Genomic DNA, 13,484 nt, shown 5'->3' on the forward strand with positions numbered 1-13,484 from the left:
ACAGACTACCTTGGTGACACCTTCGTAGAATCACCGGCGCCAACTACGGCCCCTCCGGCAATCGTATTAATGACTCCACTACCGCCACTCCCTATGTTGTTCGTTGAATTCGCTTTGTATCCACTTTTCTGAATACGCTTCGACAGCCGTGACACCCACCGACACTGATCCTCTGTAGAGGACGCAAGTAGTAGCATTTCGCGGGCATAGTTCGGATCGTGATGCAACTTGCATGGGGCCAGTGGGTTGTTGTTGTCAACGTGCTCCTTGTGCAACTTCAATCGGCACCTGTGTATGTGAATAGAAACAATGTAAAAAAAAGGTTTGGTAAAACAGAGATATTGCAGGAGAAGTAAATTCGGCTCTTCAACCGCGTTCCCTTGTTTAGAAATTGGTACACTTTTCATGACACTTACCGCTTGCATTCGTAGGCCGGCAACGATTTGAAAACATGCCAGAGTGTCTTTTGGCACGAAGGATGATCACATGTGGTTGGAATATGGTAACTGATTTGCAGGAACTCGTGACCTGACAGAAATAGATCGTTATAACAAAGGTATGAAAAATATTTGTTGATTCAATTAACAATGTTGTGTTTTGTGCTTGGCTGACCATACCTTTGTACTGCAGAGTTAATGGTTTTTCATCGCTGCGCGACGATATAGTGCTAACGTCGAGCTGTTGCTGCTCGTCGGGGCGACGGGCTTCTCCTTCGCCAGCGTACAACAGCTGAAAGATTCTTGGTATTTCTTTCGGATCAGCCCGTATAACGTCACCCTGTGTTACGGATCGCACGTGGAACACTTTGCTGTGGGTAGAAGAACGCCAACTCAGTTACATAAGTATCTTAATAATATATTAACGTAGAATCTGCTGGGTGTTTTGTGTATTACCTGAGATCGATTATCAGCAACGGATCGCTTGTATTTTGTTTGTCTACCTCGGAGCTGTAGAAAATTATTCGCTTCGGTGAAACGACTACAAACTGTCGCTTCCAACCATATCGTTTAATGTTCTGCTTGTTAGGTACGCTCAGCCAACCCTCGAAGATCGAGTCCTGGTTTTCCTCTAATGTATCGTTGTCAATTGACGACAGTGATGCAGTTTCGATAAGCTTGATTTGTAAGTGCTCAATTTCTGTCGCTTTACAATCGATCTCCATCTGCAGCTTAGTTTTTATCTGCAAAGAAATTAAAGAATTATTATATCGTGTTCAAATCATTTCTTCCTACCGACTGTAAACGATAGAGTGAAAATTTGTGGGTAGTAGCCTAAGCTCATTTCACGTACGTCGATTTCGCGCGACAGCTGACTGATTGTTTCATTGTGTTTCTGAACCAGTTCGTCGAACTTAGTACGCTCCACTGACAACTCCTGCTGCAGCCTCTTGTTTTCCTTCTCCTTCTTCCGTAGTTCTGCGGTGGAATTGACCTTTATTTTCTGTTTACCGGTAAGATTGTTGTCTTTCCGATTCATGATCTCCGCCAACTTGTTCACCGCCTGTTGCTTCAGCATCGTTTCGTTCAACAACTTTGCGCGGCACTTGTCGAGCTCGCCCTGCTCTATCTTTAGCACGTATTGTTCATCCTGCAGCTTCTTATACTGCTGTGCCAAATCGTCAAAATCGTACGACTTTTCAGTCAGATTTTTGTTTAGCTCTGCCTCTGCATCCTTTAATGTAGCGAGTGCTGCATCTTTGGTAAGCATCTCGTTCCGGTGGCTCGTAAGGATGTCTTTCAACTCGAGCTCCTTCATTGTTTTTTCCTTTTCGAGGTCAGCTACCGTCTCCTCAGCAATTGAAAGAGCGAGTGCCTCGCTATCGGCACGTGCATTTGCCAATTGTAGCTGATGATGGATGGCGACACGATCCTCTTCTAGTTTCTCCTGTTGACGTACACGATCTTTCATTTCCTCTCGAACCTCGTTGCACTGTGTCTTGTATAGTTTGGAAAAGTATTGTTCCACTTCGAGCTGATCCTGAACCTCTTTCATCTGTGACGGAAACAAAACAAAATGTGAGCATGATTGTGGTAACGACTGAAGAACGTCCTAGTACCTGAAGGATATCAGTGTTGTGTTGTTTCTTTACGTTCGCCACTTCATCTTCCAATACTTTACGCACTTCACGCAGCATATGCACTTCTTTCTGCAACTGGACCTCTTTTGATTTCAGGTGAGCCACCTCCGAACTTTGCAAGCTCATTTGTGACAGCAGGCAATTCTTTTTACATTGCTCTTGTTCGAACTGGGTGTTCAAGGTAAGCACCTTTTCTGTTTCCTGGAATGAAAAGAACAACGGTATAAGGCGCTCGATAATGCAAATTATGTTACCGAAAAAGGGAATAAGTACAAATGTGGTAGCACATCCAGGCGCTTACCTGTCGGTATTCTCCTTCTAACTTCTGTAAGCGCTGCTGTATTCGTCGGTAGTCCACCGATAGCATTGAGAGCTGACGTTCTTTTTCTTGTGAATTTTGCTCTGCCTTTTGACGTGCCAACTTTTCCTCAGTTAACTTGGTTTGAAGAGCTAAGCAGTAATGTTTTAAATATATGTATTTTTTAGTTAACCTATGCATCTATGACACATATATTTATGAAATAAAATTAATGAAACGTAAAATATAGTTGATGCAGAATGTAGTTTTACGGAAACTTCCCCCCAAACTCAAGCCTATATAACAATTAAATTAATATATAACTAACAAAAAAAATTTCGATTGCAACACCCCCTTAGTTAAAATGTATCTTTAGAGCAATAAGAGAAGAGGGCATAAAGAAGCAACACTAATGATCATCAACTTTAATAAATTTGATGAATTTTGTCAAATAAAATGCAATCAAAAACATTCTGCTTATTTTTAAGCAGAATGAGGTTTCCGAAAAGTCCCATTTTATTCGAGTTTAATATCGATCGAGACCATCGAGTAAAGCCGACCGACCAGATATCGAGTAAAGTAATAATGTATCGTGAGACAGTAGGAGTTTTTGGAAGAGGTTGGAAGAGGCAGGAAGAGGAGAAGTAAACGATTCTCCGAACGACGACAAAAGATTGATAGCAAAAATTGAACAACTATAGTATACTAGCTGTTCCCGGCGCGCGTCGCTGCGCCTCATTTCATACTTATTTCTCGATTGGGAGGCGTTTCAGAGGACTTCTTGGTGACGTATCCGATCAGCTTTCCTTTTCGCTTCCCGTTACTCCTACTTTTTAGACGGTCGGGATTCCCGGTGGCGTATTCATTCAGTTTCCCTTCCCACCTTACGTTACTCCACCGCTTCGCGGTGACGTATCCTATCACCTTCCCGTTGGATACATGTCAAAACTCGTATTACCTAAGTTTGGCTCAAATTTCTTCAAAATTATCCGAGCTTTGCTGACATTAACCCAGATTTTGTATGAGAGCCCCCCTTTGTAAAAAGGGGAGATTGTTATTCAACTTCTGCTATAAAAGTATTATAAATTTTTACCGTTTTCGGCTAACATTGCTTTAAAAACTAATGTATTTCAATAGTTACATCAACCTACCTTTCACCTCCTGCATATTAGCTTCTTCGTTGTTCAAAAGGCGCGCTTTGGCTGTCTCCTGGTGGGCCTTCACTTCCTGTTGATAGTGATTTTGGACCGCTTTCAGCTCGCATTCGATAGATGCATTCTCTTTCTCGAGCTGCGCAATTTTATCATGGAGCGTCCTATTGTCGGCAAACGCTTCTTTTTCACGCATAGCCATTCGTTCCATGTCAGTGCACAGTGACTGTACTTTTGCCTCCATCTCTTTTTGTATCTCCAGCCTCTGGAGGCGCGAGTTACGTTCTTGTGACAGTTGTCCCTGTAATTCGGCTACCTCTTGCTGTAGCATGTCGCGCATCGTCTGCAACCCTACCAGGACTGTTTGCTGATCATGCACTTTTTGTTCGGCACCGCTAGTCACGAGTCGCAATTCAGCTAATTGTTTCTTGAGCTTTTGTCCACCATCAGCCTCATTCTTGTATTTTTCTTGACAGTCTGCCAGTTGCTTTTCAAGCGCATTGATTCGATCATTGTACTGATGGCTGTTATTCAGTTCTTGAGAACGTCGATTCTTTTCCTCCGACAACCGTTTATTCGTTTCGAGTAGCACACTCTCAGTTTTTTTGCGTGCCTCCTGTTCGCTGTCCATTTTACGCTGCACTTCGCGAAAATTGTGTTTCAACATAGTCAGCTCTCGTTCGTAATTATTGGCAAGAGTCTGGATGTCGGATTCACGTTTTGTAATTACTTCAATCTGCTGGCGCAGGGTACGCTCCTGTTTCTCCAACATCTCAACAGTATGCTTTTCGCGCTGCAACATATTTTCCAGCCGCAATAACTCGCCACTGTTGGAAGGTCGGTGTCGGTGCTGATGATGGATGCTACCTTTTTCTGACTGGGCATCCTCCGTATTGTCGGTTGTGTCCTGTTGCTGTGCCACGATTCCGTTCACAAGCAATTGATAGTCACTCGTATAGGTAAAGCCGATGAACGGTAGGTTGTTTCCGACAAAGGTGGTAGGTGTCGGAAAGGTTACCTCGGCGCTGTTCTTGCGATCCACTTCCTCGAAGTTACGGGTGTCATCGTCACTAGTTAGTTCCGGTACAACGGGTGGCACAGATTGCCGAACGTTGTCAAACATCCAAGTATCGTTTACGAAGAAAGGGTGAGATTTTATTTCCTCGATACTTTGACGGCCAAGGCGCGTTGTGCGATCTGTTAGGAAGCCTTTGATGAGAGATTTTGCATTCTCGCTAATCACTGTGTCATCAGGAAAGTGTAGTGTATTTTTGTGGTCCATTATCTTCCCGTATGTGCCAGCTAAACTATCCGAGTAGAATGGGGTGTCGCCGATCAGGATTTCATATAGAAAGATGCCGACCGACCACCAATCGCACTCCCGTCCGTAGCCACCTTTATCGCCTTGGAATAGCAGCACCTCCGGACTTATGTAGTCGGGGGTGCCGACTGCATTCGATGAATGAACTAATCCGTCCTCGCCCATCCTCATGCACGTTCCAAAGTCGGCCAACTTAAGATGACCGTACTTATCGAGCAGCATGTTGTCTGGCTTTACATCCCGATGTATGAATCCCATACCATGAATGGTATCCAGTGCCAATACTACCTCCATGGTGTAGAAAAGGGCCCACTTTTCCGGTATTTCGTACATATTCATCAAACATACGATATCACCGCCCGGCATGTAGTCCATCACCATGTAGAGATACTTGTTGTCTTGAAACGCGTAATGTAGCTGAACTATCCATTCCGAATTGGCATGAGTCATGATATAGCGCTCCTCCCAGAAGAATGCGGTGTCGGAACGCGTAATCATACCACATTTTGACAAACGCTTCATCGCGTACACCTGCTTGGAGCTCTTATGACGTACCAAATGTACCTCACCGAACGACCCGCGCCCGATTAGTTTAATGGGCGTAAAATCCTCAGGTTTCATGCGAAGACTGCTTATTTCACGCACGACATCCTTGTCTGCATGATAACGTTCCATGAAGAGCGTGATAAAAAAAAAGAAAATTTACAGAAAAAAATAAGCTTGAATCAATTTCCTTTAATTGTCGGTATTTCTGTGTTATTATTAACACTATATTATTAATATTAACACTATTATTAACACCCCTATATCATTACATTACAACTTACATCTTTTAATGAATATTTCAATATTCTTTATGATCTTCACACTGTCGTGATCGCAGTCTGCAACGAGAGCCGTTACGGTGTCCAAAAGACAATCTATGTTAGCAAAGCCTGCGGGATCTCGAATTTTCTGCTCGAGCGTCATCATTCTGAAAAAGAAGTTATAATAGAATAAGTGAGGAAACTTACAAAGCAAACAAAAATATCGGAAGTATTCTTATTACATTCGTCGGTTTATGTTTAGTCATATGAAACACAGAACAAATGCATGCACTTCAATATAAATGTGCCGGCAAATAAAACGAAGGCAAATATCTTACAAAACACATGTGGCTCAAGTATTACACATGGCTTTATTATTATTGTAACTGGGGGGCTACATCAAGCGTAACGTTGCGGCGCTGTCAAAACGTTTACGGGTCGGCCGAGGCGTAAACCCCGAGCGTAAATACTTTTTGCATACGCATGCTTACAAACAGAGGATAATTTAAGTTCTTATTTGCTGGTATAGCAACAAAATCGGAAAAAACAGATAAAAAAATTCAGAAATCAATTAATTTCTCTTCTATTTCTATTTTTTTGGACCAAAAACACGAACGTAAACACGTTTGACATTTTGTTTGTAAATTTTTGCTGCCACACGAAGCGTAAAGCATGGCCCACTTAGAATCGGGAACAATTGTATGTTTTCTAGCAGCGCCTCTGGTGGTCGGATTTCTATTATTTTGACAGCTATGTCTTCAGTAAACATTCAACTTTCAGTGCTGAAAGTTTCATTTTGATACGTGGAGTTGTTAGAATGTTATGCTTAATGGAACTCGAAAAGAGAAAAATAATTCTGCACACTCACGTCGTAAACACCACGTGGTCTACGTTAGAAATCTCAAAAACACAAAAATTTGCAAAATCAACTATATATGCTGTGCTTTACCGTTTTTGGGAACCCAATACCGTAGATTGAAAGATTCAGAGTAGACGTCGTAGTGGAACATACAATCGGCAGCTGAACTGGAAGGTTTTAAGATCAATCGAGGCAAATCCTGGACTTAAGGTTCGGGATATTGCAAAAAAATATGGTACTAGCAAAAGTACTGCCCAGAAGATCTGTCTACGAAGAGGCTACTGTTTTTTCCTTGCATGTAAGCATCCACAAAGGACACTTACAAAAAATCTAGTTCTGGCGAGGTACAAAGGATGCTTGCTTATGGACGACGAAACATACGTGAAAATGGATTTTGGAAAGCTTCTTGGACGAAAATTTTATCTCGCCACGGCACGGGGGGATGTCCCCTCCAAGTTCAAATTTGTATTCGTCAATAAATTTGCACGGAAATTAATGATCTGGCAAGGAATTTGCACCTGTGGTCGGAAAACCAAGGTTTTCATCACAAATACTACGATGAACTCAACGCTGTACAAGGAAGAGTGCCTCAAAAAACGAGTTGTACCATTTATTAATTCACACAAAGGTCCGGTGAAGTTTTGGCCTGATTTGGCAAGCTGCCACTACAGCAGGGAGGTAGTTCAGTGGTACGGCGACAATAAGGTTGATTTCATCGCAAAGGACATCAACCCACCAAATTGCCCTGAACTCCGTCCAATCGAAAATTATTGGGCAATAATCAAACAGAAGTTGAAGAACACTGGAAAGGTGATGCGGGATGCTGCAGAGATGGCGAGAAATTGGCAAAAATTAGCCGCTGAGGTTGATCAGAAGATTGTGCAGAAAATTATGGCGCGCATTCCAAAGAAAGTTCGTGATTTCATCCGACGACCGACATAATAAATTTCTGAAAATTTTCTCTTAAAGTACAATAAAATACCTTTAATTTGATACCTTGATGTGTTTCCTAAGTCAAACCAACCCCGAGATAGAGCTAATGCAATTGTTCCCGATTCTAACTGGGCCGTGCCTTAAACGTTTTGACATTACAAATTAATTTGACGCTAGTTTTCACGCTTCGTGTAGCCCCCTAGTAACACGCCTTTTATAAATGCTATCGATTCATTTTATATAACGCAGTAAAAATGGCATGTCTTATTTTAAAACAACAACTTTTAAGAGACAAATGAGACCCCGCGCTCAAAGTCTCTACAATAACACAACAACAACAACAACAACTCGGACAGTTTTTTGTTTGCCGGGACTGATGGATCAAAACGATTTTACTTAATGTTACACACATTGACGCACATCGGAATCACCTTCTGCTGCTACAAACTGCTGTCTTAGTTACCAATCTTTCAATTGACCACGTGTTGCTTAGCCCGTGCTATCGGAAAAGCTAAATTTCCCACAAGATTTACACCAAATAAAACTCGCCAGAGGTTTCTGTAGGTTGTTGTATTCGTCCGAAAAAGAGGAATAATGGGAGGTGGAAAGCGGAGCCGATCGGATACTTCATCAGGAAGTCCGATGAAACGCAGGATAATCGAGAAATGAGGACGAATTGAGGCGTGGCGAAGCGCGCCGGAACTGCGAGTATTAACATAAACCGGATTATTCTAATCATGCAAAAAAGCCACCAAAAGAAAAGCATTATGCTCCCACAGTTACCTACAGATGAGAAACATACCGTTCCTGACGAATTGCGTCGATCGCTTTGTTGGATTCCATTATTCCATCGAGAATGGCGGAGAATTACTTCGCTATTTTCGGCTCGAAGGCACCAATTAATTATCGCCGAGTTTGGAGTGGTGCTATTGAAAACCACTTGTTGACACTGCAAAACGTTGCTGTTAAGGGTTAGCAGAAGATCCGAAACTTTCCTAGCATCTCGAGCGCGCGCTGACATATACGGCACCAGGAAATCGCCAACCACCCGTTTTTGGGGCTCTTCTTCCAGTAAGTATCAAAATACATGTACCAAACACGTTATTTGCGGCATACGATTGCAAGTCAGTTGATTGTGAATACATAAATCACTTTCAAGACAGCGCCACACAGTATTGACATTCGCTAAAACAGAAGAAACAGAATTGTTCAGAAATTATATTTGGGCGAGATGAAGCAAAGACAGACGAAAAAACTATTAATATTGCAGCTACCGATCTTTATAAGCTAAAACATCTCGTTGTTTCACTTTGAAACTTTTCAATTATTCTAAATTTCGCTAGGTAACAGCATCATGAGCAACAGGGCAGGAGTAAGAAAAAGCAATACAAACACAGTAAGAAGAACGCACGGATATTTTGGCGAATATACAACCTAAGCTCAATTAGGTAGGCGCGGAAATTGCAAATGTCCGCTTCATAGGCTGTGGCTGCAGACTATCGACAAATATTGTTTTTACACGTTGGCTAGTAAAATTATTTCGTGAAATTGAGTTGTATTTTGTTTTTTTTTGTTCCGGTAAACGCGATTCACGAGCCAATGACGACACAACCAACTACAGAAACACACAGCGCTGAACTGATGACTTTTTACAAGGAGACACTATCACATGTACATACACCATAATACACAATATAGCCAAGCCTACTCCAGAGCAAAGAGTGATTCAACCAATCTGGACAGAGTATTGTTGAATCGTTTGAACGGTGACGTTTTCGGAACATAACATTCAAACAATCAGGGCGTACAGACGAACTGGTTCAAATAGTCAGACTACGATTACGTTTAGGATGATCCTCAAGGTACTATGATCTGGATCTTACATCTTAAAAGAGTAATGTTTGGTGAGAAATGTTTAAAGCCGCGCGTTGTTGGCTGTAGCTGTAGCGTAACTTTCTGCCAGCTATGAAACTCGAAGTCGTGAATTGGTACACCAATATATAAACAGAACATCTATCTTAAAACAGCATGATTCAACCAATAAGAGTAGTTAACACACAATTTCGCCGCTGACCAAATTTACGTAGCCATTCGTTATATTACGTTTTCAATGGTTGTTTAACGAATTTGGTGATTAACGCTCGTTTTCGCTCGGCCTTCTTCCCGGTCGGTTTACATTTCTTGAACACAAAGCTGAAATGGAGTTTCGACGTCGGTCTTTAAACTAACCATGGGCGAGATAACCCGTGCAAGAAATTTTGTATCAGCTGCGGTGTCGTCGTTGTTTTTGCGAGCTCGCCCTCCCTCGGCCTCGTCGCAGGCAGAGGTGGGTTCGAGCTCAGCCGTCTCAGCCTTCCTCTGCCGCGTCGCAGGCAGAGGGGTAGCTCGGGCTCTCAAAATTGTTCACTCGGAAGTTCTTATGTAAAACTAGCAGGTACCGGCGAGCTTCGCCAAGGCTCATTTCATTCTCATTTCTCGACTATCCGGCGTTTCAGAGGATCAGCGGATTTCCAGAGGATTCCCGTTACTCATCCTTTTCAGACAATCGGGATTCCGGTGACGCACACGATCGGCTTCCCATCCCGCTTCGCGTTGACAACATGTCAAAATCGCACCAGCTGAAGTTGGCTCAAATTGGTTGAAAACTATCAGAGTTTAACTGAAATGAACTTAGATTTTGTATGGGAGGGGACCCTCCTTTGTAAAGAGGGGAGGGGTTTCAAACATTCACCAGAACATTTCCCCACCCCTTAAACCACCGCTTATCGAATTCGATTCGATCTGTTCGAAAACGTTGGAATGGGACGTTGCCCGGTGTTTTTGCACTGCACCTATGAGCAGACTCTTCATTTGGGACCCAATTTTCCCCCCTATTATGAAACTCGAATCGAGAACTCGAACGATCGAGTGAACACAGTAACAGAGAAAGCAGAATACAGCAAGAGAGAAGGCAAAAAGAGAAAGCTATAGCAAAATGAACTCGGATGAACGTTCGAGTACTCGATTCGAGTTTCATAATGGGGGGGTTTATCTTGTGTCAGCTGTCGGACAGAACAAATAGGTCATACGATTCGCTACATAAGCTTTAACTGGAGCCAATATTGTAGGGTCTTCCATACCATGTTAAGAGCGCATGCCATCGTATGCGAGTCCCGTTCGTGGTTGAATGTGTCACTGAAATGCCACACAATTTTCGTGATCGGGAAATGCTATTCTCTATCCAATCAACGCTATATAGTCATCTCAAATATAAAGAAACCGCAGTGTATGATAACTCCACTAGAATTGTTTACTATGATTGAAAAAACGTCATTTGAAAAGTATGATGAATGAATGATAGAACTGAAGAAAAGAATATAACTATTATTTCCAAATTGTATGTTATTGTAGTGTTATTGTATTCTGATCGAATCTATAATACACATTCCTGCTTGCTTAAGTGGTATGGTAAGGTCATTCAAGGGGGTTTAATAATTGAACATTTGAAAGTTTTTGAGACATAAGCTGTTATATCTGATTTTGTAGGGGATGAATAATTACCTAAAATGACAGTTCCGTTACGGAACAAATACTCCATAAACATTCGGTCTCTGTTCTGCCCTCTGGCAACCAAAAACTGCTGTAATTATTACTGTAGCTATATTCAGTGCAACACCAACAAGGCACTACACGAACATGGCTTCTGGAAGGTCATCGATTTATCAAGATTTATCTGAGGTATGTTTTAACGAAGCTTTTTTCACGCATTTTGGGTCAACTTATTCTCTTATTTGCACAAACCATGTCGACATTTAACATCGTCGAATACGGGAGTATTCATGGTTTCAATAATTTCTAGTAGCTAATGTTTCTTGGATTGTGTCTTAAAAATGTGTGAACATAGTGATAACAAAGTTCTGACTATAGCTTAACACAATATCCTTAATTATTTAGAATTCTTATAGTAACGAAGAGAGGTCCCCATGTCCCTCATCGAGCCAGCAATTCTAGCTAGTAACACGTGGAATTCAGAAGATGCATGCGATGGTTAGACAAACAGTTTTTATGCCAGTCGTTTCGCTGAGCTGAAGTAGCATTACAGAATCGATTTTTCGTGATGTAACAATGAAAATAATCAATACGCAATTAAGCCATAGTCATTCACTTTTAGTATCAGATATGCTAGAGTTCACCACGAATTAGTTGAGAGTAAAATTCGTCAACACATCTTCCCACACGCATTTTTATTTAGAAGCGGTTGGAGTTTAAAAATATAAATATAGACGATGAATGTAAAAACACTTGCTCGAGCCCGATTTTTTACTCCTCTTTACCACAGAGCATAAGAATCGCTCAAGCAATAGGAAAATATTAATTATATTTGGCAACCTTTGATGTATATTCCAGAACTAGGGTAGTTAAAAACCCATGATAGAAAATTAAGAATAAAGGAATGTTCCGTTTGGTAATGAAATTCTTTTCTAATGTTTTCCCTCTGTTGTGCCCGGTTTTCTTCCCCGATCAATTAGATTTATGATAATGTTATCAATAAGGTAAATTTCGCGCAGATAACAATGTTTGTGAAGCTGGTCAATGTAATATGTTTCTTTTTTCTTTCCGTGTTCTCGAATGCCGACAATATACAGGAGCATCCGCGTAAGCTGATTCCTGAGCTTTGTAAACAGTTTTACAATCTTGGATGGGTTACAGGAACTGGTGGCGGTATAAGTATAAAACTGGAGTTCGTATCATCTTAGCAACGTGCTAACCTGTTTACAAATCGATACCATAGTTATTTGTGCGATATACGGAATGCCTCCAGTAATTATTTTTTGTTTTATATGCACCTGTCTTGTCATGCTTCACTATTCAGTGATGAAATCTACATTGCCCCATCGGGTGTGCAAAAGGAACGAATTCAACCAGATGACCTCTTCATCCAGAACATCGAGGGAGATGATTTGCAGACACCACCTGATTATAAAAAGTGGGTTCTCTACGTTGTACTCAATATGTGTTTGTGCACAGGTCATATGTTATCTGCATTCTATCTGCAGGCTAACCAAAAGCCAATGCACACCGCTTTTCATGCTGGCTTACAAGGACCGCAATGCTGGTGCTGTTATCCATACCCACAGCCCAGCGGCGGTGATGGCAACGCTGCTCTGGCCGGGAAAAGAGTTCCGCTGTACTCACTTAGAGATGATAAAGGTAAATCAGCAAATAGTAGATAAATTTTATTTATTCAATATTCACATCATATATTTTGCTACCATGCGCAGGGTATTTACGATTACGAACTAAACCGTAACTTGATGTACGACGAGCAACTGGTGGTACCGATTATAGAGAACACATTGTTTGAAAAAGACCTGGAAGAATCAATGGCTAAGGCGTTACGAGACTATCCTGGAACGTCTGCCATTCTTGTGCGTCGCCATGGTGTGTACGTTTGGGGGCACAATTGGCAGAAGGCAAAGACGATGTAAGTTGTATTGTCGATGTATTGTTAGGTGCAGAGCCGCCTCGTACTTGATGCTGGGTTGTTAATTTCTTCTATCGTTCTTGTAGGGCTGAATGCTACGATTACCTTTTCTCATTATCAGTGGAAATGCACAAGGTTGGACTAGACTCGGATGCCGTACCGAAACGGCACTAAATAGGGAGTAGCTCTGTTATACACGTAAACACGTTATTGAAGCTATATGCAAAACAAATAGCTTCACCAAGAGAATCATAGTTGTTATCATGGGATTGTCCGTGAAATTGTACGATGTATTTGTACCGTTGAATCCTAGTAAAAGGATACACAATCATTCACCTCCAACATCACTAATCACGCATAGGAATAGGAATGCGTCGACGTTCTTTCTCAAGCAATTTGAATAAATAATGATTAGGAGTTTTGTATGGAATAGTTTCAATGTCTTTGGATTTTGATTGTAAAAGCATAATAATTTACTATAAAACATTAGAGTTTATTACAGCTTTTTTAATCTTTGCGAAATTAACCGTATTCATTAAATTAAAGTTTTACAGCTAACGCAATAAGATTATATG

At 41.5% G+C, this 13,484-nt stretch overlaps 2 protein-coding genes across 6 annotated transcripts; one reads left to right on the forward strand and one right to left on the reverse strand.

The window, feature by feature from the left end:
* Positions 1–5: 5 nt before the first annotated feature.
* Positions 6–8,791, reverse strand: LOC131213494 (rho-associated protein kinase 2). Its single transcript, XM_058207541.1, has 11 exons — positions 8,720–8,791; positions 8,248–8,630; positions 5,675–5,820; positions 3,527–5,503; positions 2,379–2,527; positions 2,057–2,278; positions 1,291–1,992; positions 894–1,180; positions 618–808; positions 417–528; positions 6–288 (listed from the first exon to the last, which is right to left on the reverse strand). Exons 2-11 carry the CDS (start codon positions 8,286–8,288, stop codon positions 6–8), a joined length of 4,110 nt encoding a protein of 1,369 aa, XP_058063524.1. The 5' UTR covers positions 8,289–8,630; positions 8,720–8,791.
* A 438-nt stretch (positions 8,792–9,229) lies between these two features.
* LOC131213844 (probable methylthioribulose-1-phosphate dehydratase) lies at positions 9,230–13,339 on the forward strand. 5 transcript variants are annotated; one of them, XM_058208021.1, is made up of 8 exons: positions 9,230–9,307; positions 10,971–11,162; positions 11,954–11,977; positions 12,071–12,165; positions 12,247–12,411; positions 12,482–12,635; positions 12,707–12,909; positions 12,996–13,339. In XM_058208021.1, the coding sequence occupies exons 2-8, from the start codon at positions 11,121–11,123 to the stop codon at positions 13,081–13,083; spliced, it is 771 nt and encodes a 256-aa protein (XP_058064004.1). In that variant the 5' UTR covers positions 9,230–9,307; positions 10,971–11,120; the 3' UTR covers positions 13,084–13,339. The 5 variants fall into 5 exon arrangements, with proteins under 5 accessions (XP_058064004.1, XP_058064003.1, XP_058064007.1 ...); XM_058208020.1 differs by lacking the exon at positions 9,230–9,307 and adding an exon at positions 10,790–10,892; XM_058208024.1 differs by lacking the exon at positions 9,230–9,307 and adding an exon at positions 10,790–10,892 and having other exon boundaries at positions 12,298–12,411.
* Positions 13,340–13,484: the final 145 nt, after the last annotated feature.

Source organism: Anopheles bellator, chromosome X (assembly GCF_943735745.2).
Source record: "Anopheles bellator chromosome X, idAnoBellAS_SP24_06.2, whole genome shotgun sequence".
NCBI lineage: Eukaryota > Metazoa > Arthropoda > Insecta > Diptera > Culicidae > Anopheles > Anopheles bellator.